At 41.6% G+C, this 13,424-nt stretch overlaps 2 protein-coding genes across 3 annotated transcripts in view; both read right to left on the minus strand.

The window, feature by feature from the left end:
- LOC101822348 (ovostatin homolog) overlaps window positions 1-13,424 on the minus strand; it is a 47,930-nt gene that overhangs the window by 11,837 nt on the left and 22,669 nt on the right. For both annotated transcript variants that reach the window (XM_040737943.1, XM_040737944.1), the window contains exons 21-26: window positions 11,058-11,176; window positions 9,773-9,824; window positions 3,492-3,575; window positions 2,455-2,631; window positions 1,174-1,255; window positions 402-558 (exon numbers count right to left, since the gene is read on the minus strand). In XM_040737943.1, coding sequence (XP_040593877.1) covers window positions 402-558; window positions 1,174-1,255; window positions 2,455-2,631; window positions 3,492-3,575; window positions 9,773-9,824; window positions 11,058-11,176 — 671 coding nt within the window. The remainder of the gene's footprint in view (window positions 1-401; window positions 559-1,173; window positions 1,256-2,454; window positions 2,632-3,491; window positions 3,576-9,772; window positions 9,825-11,057; window positions 11,177-13,424) is intronic.
- On the minus strand, window positions 11,395-12,008 carry LOC101838802 (mitochondrial pyruvate carrier 1 like). The gene has a single exon (XM_013123622.3). It carries the CDS (start codon window positions 11,996-11,998, stop codon window positions 11,576-11,578), a length of 423 nt encoding a protein of 140 aa, XP_012979076.2. The 5' UTR covers window positions 11,999-12,008; the 3' UTR covers window positions 11,395-11,575.

Genomic DNA, 13,424 nt, shown 5'->3' on the forward strand with positions numbered 1-13,424 from the left:
GCTGAGCTGCATCCCCAGCCTGAGACCATGATTTAAACCTCAGGATGGAAGCACAGAAAAGAATTCTTCACACTCAAGACCTCTTCCTGTCTGACTCCAAATTTCCAGTGGCTTTCTGTGCCGGGTCCTCCTTCTTTTCCTCTTCCCAGTTTAAGATTGCAGAAGCCTGACTCTGTAGAAAGACCAAAGGCTGAAGAAGGCAAACAGAAGACTCGGGCAGGGTTATGTCTAGGCTCTGGTTAAACAGGACTGATGCTCATGGAGAGGATGCAGGGGCCCTGTTACTGCAGAAGACTCAAAAGGCATAGCATTCCCAAGGATGATGTACTCCAGGTGCCGGAGAGTGACAGAGGCAGATGACAGAGAAACAGGGAGAGAAAGCCTCATTGTGAGTCCCTTACCTCCCCAGCATTGGTGACAAGCTTGTCATTCCTTCTAAAGCACCCATTTGTTCTCTGTGTTTTTGAAAGCCAGATTAAGGTCTGTTTGGGGACCGAGTCTTCAATGAAAATATATTTCTTCATCCTCTCAAATGTCTTGAAAGTGAGAGCACTGAGCCTGTAATGGGATCACAGCAGAAGTTAGGGGGACGGATGATGTCTGCCACTCAACAGGCACGTCAGTGTTGCTCCCTTTGGGGAATGCGTCCACACGGACTGTCCAATGTAGACAGTTACTAGTCTTGACTGATAGTAGCCCTTTCTCTGGGATCAGTAAAATATGATGAACAGAGAATTTGTAGAAATTAGAGCAGGTGGAGTTTTGCTACCCAAAGGTCTGTGTAGTCCATTTGATTACACATACCCAGAAACAAGGACTGGTATGATCGGTAGCCCGGTGCTATGGGGCATCTAATTTCCTTTCCCTGAATCTAAATGAGACTAAGAGGCACAGAGTAAGATGTGACACTTGTCATGGAGCTGCCGGGCTGTGACATCACAGAAAACCATCACTAAATGATCACACAGCTGAGCAAGCTGCATGAGACTATGCAGATATTGTTGCATCAGACTGGAAATAATACACTTTGGGGCTTTGTTTTGTTCTCTGTAAATCCACTGGGAAACTCACTTGGCTGGAAATCTCCCACTGAGCACTAGTTACTGTCACCTTCTTGCAAATCCTGCTTAGAAGAAAACCTGTATTATTGAAAACAAAGTTTCTATCTCTCACCATATACTTCCTTTCTGATTGCTCTGGCAGAACATGTTGTATGAACCATCGGAGTTTTTGAAAGACAAATGCTTCTGGTAACCTAAAACACAACATAGTAGCAAGCTGATTTTTAGCCTTGGAGAGAAGGGATAGAATGGCGTAGACTGGGTGAATGCAAGCCCTGGCATGTGCTAATGTAATCACTTCAGCTTTGGATCCTGAAACTTTAGGCTCTTTACATTCTCTGTGTAGACAGAGAATGGCTTACTTAAAGGCTGTTGCAGCACTATACTTAGCAATCAGTACCCGTCCCTTAATTAAGGTTATTTTACTTCACTGAGTTTTACTTTCCTAAGAAGAAAACCCAAGCTGCATTTCCTCCTGGACCTGCCCTCAAGCTTACATTTTTATGTTGCTTGTGTACCGTATTTCAACACTCAGATCCAGTCACTTCACTGCGTTGGAACACAGCCAAGCAAGCAGGTCTAGAAGATGGCAAATTAGTCATTTTCCGCCACTATTCACAACCACGACAAATAAGCTATTATGGTAACTATGATACCTTTTCAAATGAGTTCGTTGATATTAACTCCATTATCATCAAGGTCCAGGGAGCATTTCAGAGGGAATGGAAAGAATGCAAGAGCCAGAGGAGGAGGAGGAATGCTGGGGAATGCTGTCTCCAGGGCATGGTGTGGCTATTACAGCTGTGAGCTCACATCAGCTGTGGTTACCCATGCAAGAACCACATAAGATAGAGCCCATCAAAAGCCTGGCATAGATGGGCTAGACGGTCTCCAGACACAGTTCTATACTAAGGAATATTTGCTGTAGGCTGGAGCCTCATTGTTTATTGAGGGTGTGGCCACTGCTATGTGTCTCCTATTCCATGCCCATAAGGGCTGTGCTAACTGGGCTTGGCGGGTTATAATAATAATAATAATAATAATAATAATAATAATAATAAATAGACACAAAGATAGCAGGGGTCATGTTGGGGAGGGTGAGGTGGGAGTTGAAGGGGAGATATAGGAATGGATAAGACACTTTGTTGTTTGCATGTATGAATAAAGAAAATTTAAAATGAAGATGAGTTCACAATTTGTGATGGTTGTACGTCATAAGGTTAAATGATGGACACAGATTTTAAAGTAAAAAAGAGCACAGAGCTAGGACCCAGAGCACCTAAAAGGTTCACTTTTGTCTCACCAGGAGGCCACAGAGTAAGACTGATCACATTTTGATGTCAGTTGCAGTTGGTTTCGCCTCTGTTGGCAGAAACTACTCATCCCCTCTCACCATTGGTTAAGAGAAGCAGCGCCTTGGATTTGACTTCTTCTGTCAGCTGTTGGGTGGCTCTCAGGTAGTCGAGTATGTAAGTGTCAGACGCTAGCTGGGCAATGTTCTGCTCACCACACCCATAGGGCGTGTGGAGAAGGCTCTCCAGGTTCTGCATTGTGACTCCTAGAATGTCCCCTAAGGACGGAAAGGGAGAGTCATGCACTTACCTTCATGCTGAGCCGCTGACTAGGCATTAGAACCTGTGGCTATTAATGCGTGATGGGAGCAGAAAACATTTAAAGTTGACTCTAGAAGGTGCAAACAGGAGGCTGGGGAGGTGGCCCCATGGTTAAGAGCCCTTGCTACTCTTGAAGCAGGCCTGAATTCAGTTCCCAGTTCACTTCCAGGGGAATCAATGTTTCTGGCCTCCTTGGGCACTGTGCTTATGTGCACATACTGCCCCCTCTATAAACACAATTTAAGATCAAATAAATAGAGCACACAAACAAGCCAAAATTTCCTCCTGAGAGGGGTTTCGTGTATAAAATGTTCCTGAAAATCTCATCTCTACAGCATGGAGGATGCTTAGGAAGTGTGCTCACTTGCTGGCTTGTTTCTAATTTGTGGTTTTAGATACTGAGCTGATGAAATACAAGCTATAATCCATCCCTCTCCTACAGGCTTCAATTTTGGTGATAGATGAACTAACCTTTACTTTTAGGAAACATCTCTCTCTTTTATTTAACCAAGAAAATTCCCAGTATCACAACATACCATAATCTCCAAGAGGCGAATTTAGCTTTCATATTTACAGATCATAACAGGGTCTCCTGTTTCCTGAGCATTTGCTGTTACCCACCATTGGGAGCGAGGCATAGGGATGCAGGTCTGGAAATTCCCTGCCTTCAGATCTCACGTGGAAACAGGCACAAAGAGTGGTCTGAACACAATTCCTGCCCTGATAGCTTAGAAAACATCTCCATTCTGCTATTTTAGAACTTTTGTCTTTTAGAACACCTCAATCAAGACTTTGATACAGAATGTAATAAACTCACCCACAATAGTGACAAAGGATCTGACCGACCCTTCCACTGCATTGCTTGGCAATTCTAGAAGTATTTGCTTTGAGACTTTGGTACCTGAAAGAAAATACCCACACAAATATGCAAAGACTTCCCTCTACAAGCCACAGCAGCAGACTTTTGGAGCAGCTGTACGAGGAAGTTTAGTTTCGCTTATTAGACAAAATGAGATTGTGAATTTGAGACAGTGAGATGGCTCAGGGGGTGCCTGTGCCACCAAGCCTGATGACCTGAGCTAGTTTAGAATGACAACACATTCAGAAACTGATGTATGCTTTGTCTTAGACAGTGGTCTCCATTTTCTATCAGTTCAGTGCTTAAACTGCATATGGAAAAAAATGAAAGATATAAGACTCATAGCTCATGGAAGGAATGCTCAACATTAAAATCAAACTACCACTAACCAGCTAAAACAATACTCATGATGGCCACAAATCAGGGGACTGAGATCCAGTAATGAATCTATAGACTACTTTCAAAACAAGAACATAAAAGCAACCACTATGCTAGGGTTAATTTGAAAACTGAGTTCTCCATTGATCAAAATTGTGAGACAATCATATGAACAAAGAAATCAAAGCATACAAGATACAGGAAATAGTCAGAGGCAGACTAATCTTGTTAGACAAATGAAAAAAACAAAAAAATAAATGTAATTCATTAATACATCAAAGAAAATAAAACATTAAATAGAGATTCCTGGTTTTCATTTCCACCAATGGGACCAGGTGAACCAGGTCCTGTATCTGGGCCTGCCTTCCAGTGCCTGGGGACTGCCACTGAGCCTCCCCTCCTGGCAGGAGCCTATACATCCCAGATTCCTGGTCTTCTTTTCCACCAATGGGACCAGCTAAGCCTGGCTCTGTATCTGGGCCTGCCTTCCAGTGCCTGAGGACTGCCTGGGGACTGCCACTGAGCCTCCCCTAAAGGAGAGAGCCTACACACCCTAGTTTCCTGGTCTTCTCCTCCACCCATGGGACCAGGCAACTCGGGGCCTTTTTCTGGGCCTGTGTTCCAGTTCCTAGAGACTGCCACTGAGTCTCCCCTCCTGGTGGGAGCCTACATACCCCAGATTCCAGGTCTTCTTCTCTACCCACGGGACTAGGACTAGGACCAGGAAGAGGAGAACTACCAGAGTATTGGACTTGCTTGCACCCACCTAAAGGGAACTCTGGTCCCCTAACCACCAGGCCAGGAAGAGGCTCTTTCTGCACCCACTAGAAGAAGGTATGGGAAGGAGACAATACAAAAACACACTCAGCAACAGAAAAACAAATATGACACTGCCAGATTCTAGAGACGCCACACCAGCAAGACTCCAACATTCCAATGCAAATGAAGCAGAAGAGAATGACCTTAAAAGCAACTTCATGAAAATGATAGAGGCCCTCAAAGAGGATATGGGAAAATCCCTCAAAGAAATGGAAGAAAAATCAAATCAAAAAATGTAAGAAATGGGAGAAAAAGCAAACCAAAAAAATATGCAAGAAATGGAAGAAAAAACAAACCAAAAAATCCAAAAAAATGCAACAAATGGACGAAAAGACAAGCAAAAATTGCAAGAAACAATTCAAAAAGTGAAAGGGTTGAAAACTGAAATAGAAACAATAAAAAACACAGTCTGAAGGAAGGCTGGAAATAGAAAAGCTGGGCAAATGGTAGGTACTACAGATGCAAGCATAACCAACAGAATACAAGAGATGGAAGAGAGAATCTCAGGTGTTGAAGATACATTAGGAGAAATTGATTCATTGACCAAAGAAAATCTTAAGTCCAACAAATCCCTAACACAAAACATCCAGGAAATATGGGACACCATGAAAAGACCAAACCTAAGAATAATAGGTATAGAAGAAGGTGAAGAAAACCACCTCAAAGGGGCAGAAAATATATTCAACAAAATCATAGAAGAAAACTTTCCCAACCTAAAGAAAGACATGCCAATGAAGGTACAAAAAGCTTACAGAACACCAAATAGAGTGGACCACAAAAAAGTCCCCTTGCCACATAATAATTAAGACCCCAAACATACAGAATAAAGAAAGAATATTGAGAGCGGTTAAGGAAAAAGGTCAAGTAACATATAAAGGTAAACCTATCAGAATTACACCTGACTTGTCCATGGAAACTCTGAGAGCCAGAAGGTCCTGGATAGATATTCTACCAACACTAAGTGACCGTGGATGTGAGCCTAGACTACTATACCCAGCAAAGCTTTCAATCACTATAGGTGGACAAAACAAGATATTCCATAACAAAACTAGATTCAAACAATACATATCTACTAACCCAGCTCTACAGAAAGTTCTGGAAGGAAAACTACAACCAGAAAAACATAGTCAACAGCCTATGACTGTTTACCAACAGCCAAAAGAAAAAAAGGGGTGGAAATCCACATATAATTCCACCACCATCGACCATTCCAAAGCAAACAAGAATGAGCAATCAATGGTCATTAATATCCCTCAATATTAATGGTCTTAACTTAACTCACCCATAAAAAGACACAGGCTAACAGAATGGATTCAAAGACAGAACCCATCCTTCTGCTGCATTCAATAAACACTCCTCAGCCTCAAAGACAGACATTACCTCAGAGTTAAAGGTTGGGAAAAAGATTTTCCAATCAAATGGACCAAGAAACAATCTGGGGTAGCAATCCTAATATCTAACAAATTAGACTTAAAAAAAATCAATCAAAAGAGATGAAGGAAATAATCAAACTGAGGGCTGAAATCAATAAAGTAGAAACTAGGAAAACAATACAAAGAAGCAATGTAACAGAGTTGGTTCTTTTAGAAAATCAACAAGATAGACAAATTTTTATCCAAAATTACCAAATGGCGGAGTGTGTACATGCAAATTAACAAAATCAGAAATGAAAAGGGGGACATAACAATGGACACTGAGGAAATCCAGAGAATCATCAGGTCATACTTTGAAAACCTATACTCCACAAAATTCCAAAGTTTAAAGGAAATCAACAATTTTCTGGATAGCTATCATTTGCCAAAATTAAATCAAGAACAGATAAGCAATTTAAATAGACCTACAACCCCTATGGAAATAGAAGCAGTCATCAAAAAATCTCCCAACCAAAAAAAAAAAAGGAAAATTCAAAGAACAGCTTATACCAATTCTTCTCAAAGCATTCCACGCAATAGAAGCAGAAGAGTCTTTGCAAAACTCTTTCTACAAGGCTTCAATAACCTTGATACTCAAGCCACACAAAGACACGATTAAGAAAGAGTACTTCAGACCAATATCCCTCATGACCATTGATGCAAAAATACTCAATAAAATACTGGCAAATCGGATCCAAGAACACATCAAAACAATCATTCACCATGATCAAGTAGGATTCATCCCAGGGATGCAGGGATGGTTCAACATACGAAAATCCATCAGTGTAATCCACCATATAAACAAGTTGAAATAGGAAACCATAGGATCATCTCACTAGATGCAGAAAAAGCCTTTGACAAAATCCAACATCCTTTCATGATAAAGGTCTTGGAGAGATCAGGGGTAACAGGAACATACCTAAACATAATAAGAGCTATATACAGCAAACCAACAGCCAACATCAAATTAAATGGACAGAAACTCAACGTGATTCTGCTAAAATCAAGAACAAGACAAGGTTGTCCACTATCTCCATACCTCTTCAATATTCTACTTGAAGTTCTAGCTAGAGCAATAAGACAAAAAAGGAGACTAAGGGGATACCAATTGGAAAGGAAGAGGTCAAACTTTCACTATTTGCAGCTGATATGATAGTTTACATAAGTGATCCAAAAAACTCTACCAGGGAACTCCTGCAACTGATAAATACTTTCAGCAAAGTGGCAGGATACAAGATCAACTCAAGAAAATCAGCCTTACTATATACAAACGATAAAAGGGCTGAGAAAGAAATCAGAGAATCATTGCCCTTTACAGTTGCCACAAATAACATAAAATACCTTGAGGTAATGCTAACCAAACAAGTGAAAGACTTATATTGCAAGAACTTTGAGTCTTTAAAGAAAGAAATTAAAGACATCAAAAATGGAAAGATCTCCCATGCTCTAGGAGAGGTAGGATCAATGTAGTAAAAATGGCAATCCTGCCAAAAGCAACCTACAGATTCAATGCAATCCCTATTAAAATCTCAGCACAATTCTTCACAGACCTTGAAAGAACAATAATCAACTTTATAGGGAAAAACAGAAGACCCAGGATAGCCAAAACAACCTTATTCTACAAAGCAACACCTGGAGGCATCACCATCCCTGACTTCGAGCTCTATTATAGGGCTATAGTCCTGAAAACAGCTTGGTATTAGCACAAAAATAGACAGGTAGACCAATGGAACCGAATTGAAAACCCTGATATTAACCCATATATATATATATGTATATATATATATATGAACATCTGATCTTCGACAAAGAAGTTAAAAATATACAATGGAAAAAAGAAAGCATCTTTAACAAATGATGATGGCATAACTGGATGCTGGCATGTAGAAGAATGCGGATAGATCCATGTCTATCACCATGCACAAAACTTAAATCCAAATAGATCAAAGACCTCAACATAAATCCAACCACATTCAACCTCTTAGAAGAGAAATTGGGTGGTACCCTTGAATGAACTGGTACCGGAGACTGTTTTCTGTATATAACACCAGAAGCACAGACAGTGAGGTCAACAATTAATACATGGGACCTCCTGAAACTGAGAAGCTTCTGTAAGGCAAAGGACACAGTCAACAAGACAAAAAAGCAGCCCACAGAATGAGAAAAGATATTCACTAACCCCACATCTGACAGAGGGCTGATCTCCAGAATTTACAAAGAACTCAAGAAGCAAGTCTCCAAAACATCAAAGGATACAATTAAAAAGTGGGCTACAGAACTAAATAGAGAATTTTCAATAGAGGAGTCTAAAATGGCTGAGAGGCCCTTGAGAAAGTGCTCAACATCCCTAGCCATCGGGGAAATGCAAATCAAAACAACTCTGAGATACCATCTCACTCCTGTCAGAATGGCTAAAATCAAAAACACCAATGACAGTTTATTCTGGAGATGATATGGAGAAAAAGGAACACTCCTCTACTGCTGGTGGGAGTGCCAACTCATACAGCCACTTTGGAAATCAGTATGGTGATTCTTCAGAAAAATGGGAATCAGCCTACCATAAGACCCAGCAATTCCACTCTTAGGCATATATTCAAAAGATGCACATTCATACAATAAGGACATCTGTTCCACTATGTTCATAGCAGCATTATTTGTAATAGCCAGAACCTGGAAGCAACCTAGATGCCCCCCAACCGAAGAGTGGATAGAAAAAATGTGGTACATTTACACAATGGAGTACTATTCAGCAGAAAAAAACAATGGAATCTTGAAATTCACAGGCAAATGGATGGCACTAGAAGAAACCATCCTGAGTGAGGTAACCCAGTCACAAAAAGACAAACATGGTATGTACTCTGTCATATATGGATTTTAGACATGGATCAGGGAGTGCCAGTCTTGGACACAGAACCTTCAACCAATGACTGATGGAAGCAGAGACAGACCCGCACAGCTACACACTGAGCTGAATTCAAGGAACCCAGTGACAGAGAGGGAGGACTGATGGGCAAAGGGGTTAAGACTGATTTAACCCCCAGAAACAGCTGATTTGAACAAGGGGTAGCTCTTGAATCCCAGACAGATGACTGGGAATCCAGCATGGGACTGATCAATACCCCCTGAATGTGGGTGTCAGTGAGGAGGCTGAGGCAGTCTATGGGACCTTGGGTGGTAATCAGTATTTATCCCTGGCATACAAATAGACTTTGGGTGCCCATTCCACAATGAGAGATGCACTCTCACCCTGGACTCTTGTGGGAGGGTCTAGGCCCTTCCCTGGATGAAATGACAGACTCTGGACACCCCCATGGAGGGCCTCACCTGGGGAAAGGAGAGAGTATTGGGGCGGTGTTGGTGGGAGAGCATGGGAGAGGGACCTGGGATTGACATGTGAAGCAACCTTGTTTCTAATTTAAATTTAAGAATATATAAATAAAAAACAAAAACAAATTAATAAAATGTAAAAAAAAGAGAAAAAACATGAAATAAAGTAAAGCCTACAAGAGAAACTTAAAATGCATGTACATGGTAAGTGGGCTCATGGTTTGTGACTTGTGCACAGGTCAAGGAAGTAGATTGCTTACAGATTTACCTAGGATCATCTAACCATCTGGAGAGCTGTCTTACCTTCTGTGCAGATAAGGAAACTCTGGCTTGTTTCTTTTTCAATACCTTCAGGCTGTTAGAGAGTAAGCAAAAATGAGAACAGAATAATAAGTTGGGTCATTTTTCCATGAAGGAAAAGAGACCAAATATCAGTTACCAGAGACATGGCTGGCCCAGGGTTGTTCCTGAGAGTCATTTATTATCCCTATCTTATTATGTGGATGTCCCTTTACAGTGTCAACACCCCTTAATGCCCTCAGTTCCCATAGGTTGTGCAAATATAATCCTATGTCGAGAGGTGTTGGTGGTGCATGTGTTTAACCCCAGCACTTGGGAGTCAGAGGCAGGTGGATCTCTGTGAGTTTGCCACTATAGGCTCCAAAGCAATACAGAGAAACCCTGTCTCAAAATACAAACAAACAAACAAGCAAACAAAAATTAACCCTGTGTCATTGAGTGACATTTTCAACTGCTCTGCTGATTTTTTTTTTTTGGAGACTAATGGGAACTGCTCATAAGCAAAGAGCACATGGATTTCTCTCTTGGACTTTAATATGTTGATTTTTTTTGTGTTCTGACAAATAAAGATTGCCTAGAGATCAGAGGGCAGAGCTAGCATTAGTTAACCACAGAGGTCTGGAGGTCTGTACAGAGAGGAGACAGGAAGTGACAACACAGGGCAGAGACAGGAAATGATAAGGCAGGGCATAGACAGAATCTTGCCCTTTCAGTCTGAGGATGCAGAGAGGTAAGAGGTGACTGTGTCTGTTCCTTTGCTCCTTTGCCTGTCTGATCTTTCAGCTTTTGCCTCCATATCTGACTCTGGGTTTTTACTGATAAGACCAATTAGGGTCACACTTTATCTGGTGTCCAACACAGGGCTCCAACCCAAGACCCTGGGATTAAGATCATACTTTACTTTAGGATCAGTTGAAAAGAAGTGTGGGGAGCAGGAGATGTACAGGCTGCTTCACGTCAAGAAGAGAGTCAAGAAATCACAAAGCATGTTTCAAGGGGCCTCATCATCCTTAGTGAGGCTCTGTTGGTTGGTTGGGTTGGGAGATGTGGAGAATAGAACCCAGAGCTATGCCCAGCTACTCAAATATTCTCCCACCAAGCCACCTACCCAATAGGGGCTGAGGAATTGATTGAAGACAGGATGGATGTGTAACACTGTAATTTGTTCAAAGCAGAAGGTTTATGTCAAAAGTAACTGTGGTCAATTAAGCCTTTTCAAGAATGTCCTAGTTTATCTCTTAGACACTGTTTCTCATCTGGAAGAATTTGGTATTTCATATGTACATACCTCTACCAGTAAGCCTTTGACTACGGTGTCTTTCCAGTTGACATCTTGTTGCTTACTGGCATCATTGGGGCAGGCACTACTTTGTTTGGATGCAGCCACTATCGTAATACTTACTTTACCTGGAAAATATTGCCAAGCATAAGATAAAGGATACTGATACCTTCTCCAATGGGAGACGCTTCAGGTCTGTCAATCATGTCTTGACTGAGATGAACCAAACTCTACCATCATACCAAAGTTTAGATCTACCCGCTTCTTTTCCTATCTGGAGAGAAGACAATGGTATGTTGTTCTACTTATTTCAAGTTACTCATTTACTCCCTTAGAACTTACAAAGTTTTGTTTTTTCAATTTGATTCTTTTTTAATTAACCAAACTGCAGGTTTTAATTGGGTTTGTACTGTTTCAGAGTCCAAACCAAAGTTTTCCTTGGCCTTTCTTTAGGAGGAATAGAGTCCAGCGCTTGCAAGCTGCAAAGTCTGGGTCAGGCTGCCCCTCCCATCCCCCAGTCATGAAGCTTATTTGGCCTTTGGGTTGCGGGCCTTGGCCCCACCAGAGTAGTAGTGTACCAGGCAACGGCTCCCCTGAATGCTCTGTGCCACCACATTGGTAAAATGGCACGCCAACAGCAGGTAATTTCGAGGCTGGACCCGGTAGGCAAAGCGCATGAAAGCCATGGAGTAGAAGATGAGCGCTGTCGTCATGCGGCCGCTGATGATGTCAGGGGGAGCCTTCATATCCTTGAAGGCGGCCAATGGAAGGCCCCAGTTGGCCACAGGACCCCAGAAGTGGGTGCTGGTTATGTAATCCCGGAACTCCTTGGTCTTCACATATTCCTGAGTTTTCCGCACTAGCGCTGCCAACGCCGCCATGGTCGCCTCAGTCAGAGGAGTGCCAACGGTCGAGCTGCCAGCCAACAATGGAGCACCGAATGCCAGCATCGCAGCCAATGCTGACGCAGCAACAGTCAGCGGCCAACTTACAAAGTTTGAAGACAACATTCTATGAACCTGTGCCAACACCTTGATATTGTTTATAAAGATGATATTGGGCAATAAACACCAGCTATTTGGAGGTTCTCTTCCTTCCTTTCTTCTTTTTTGAGATAGGGTCTCACCATGTGTCCTGGCTCTCCTGGAGCTCACTTACATAGACCAAGTCTAGAATTCACAGAGATCTGCCTGCCTGTTTGAAGCTTCTGAGGGCTGGGACTAAAGGTTTGCACCACTATTCCTGGCAGTAACTAGGGCTTCTAATGTTTCCCAAGATCAAAGAAAAAATACCACCACACGTGGTAATAACTGGGGTTTCCAGTGTTTTCTAAGATCAGGAAAGGAAAACAGTAAGATCTGATACAGCACAAGGGCCGCCAGAGATAGCTGAATGCTGGCAAGAAATCGTTGATTTTAATTTCTGTGGTATCACAGTATGTAATCAAAACTGATCTCTAGTATCTTGGTATATAGAAGCTGGAGGATTGGGAAAGCTTACTCTCAAGGCTTAACATTGCCTGTGTGCTATAGACATAAGAAGCATATTGTTTGTTTCTTTGTTGTCAGTTTTGCTCATTTCTTTGCTTCGCACTGTCGGTGAGCGTCCCAAAGACATAGCAACAAGTGCAGAGTGAGCTATTCGAAGATCTTACATAGACTAAGAATCAAGAAAGCTTAAGTCTAATAGAAAAAATGGTCTGCATTGAATCAATATCACAACTGAACTAAAAAAAAAACCTTATACTCTCCACTGATGATAATACAATGAATACAAGGAATTGAATAAAGGAATTATATTGACATAAGTTTGAAAAGCTTTCCCAGACTAAGCAGCATCTACATTTAGCCTTTCTGGTTCACTAAACTTTTAACTTCCTCCTTCTCCCATATCATCAACAAGAGACTTCTTCTGAACTGCCAGGCACTAGAGAAAAGTCCTCAGTATTTGATTCAATGGTTGGATTTGGGTATCCAGTGACCTATTTAGTACATTTAGCTTAAAAAATAATCCCAGTGACTCTCATAATTGATGATTGTGGCTGTGCAGAAACTTCTGTAAAAGTGGCATTTTATGTGACTATTGGGTAATGCAGCAAATGCCAGAATCAGGGTAGCATTAAAGAGATGTGGTCTTTATTTGGGATATGATATATGGACTTGGTAAGTCACACACATCAGCATTTGTGCCATATTTTAATCTTATTATATTTTTTATGTGAATGAATGGAGTTTTGTTCCACAGAGTATTAACAACAAGCAGCTATACAGGGCTGGAAGATGGCTCAGTGTTTAAAGCCACTTGCTGCTCTAGCAGAGGACCTGGGTTTGGTCCTTAGCACCCATATAAGGCAACTCACAACCACCAAGTTCCGAT

This window comes from Mesocricetus auratus, unplaced genomic scaffold, assembly GCF_017639785.1.
Source record: "Mesocricetus auratus isolate SY011 unplaced genomic scaffold, BCM_Maur_2.0 Super-Scaffold_100676, whole genome shotgun sequence".
NCBI classification, from domain to species: Eukaryota; Metazoa; Chordata; class Mammalia; order Rodentia; family Cricetidae; genus Mesocricetus; species Mesocricetus auratus.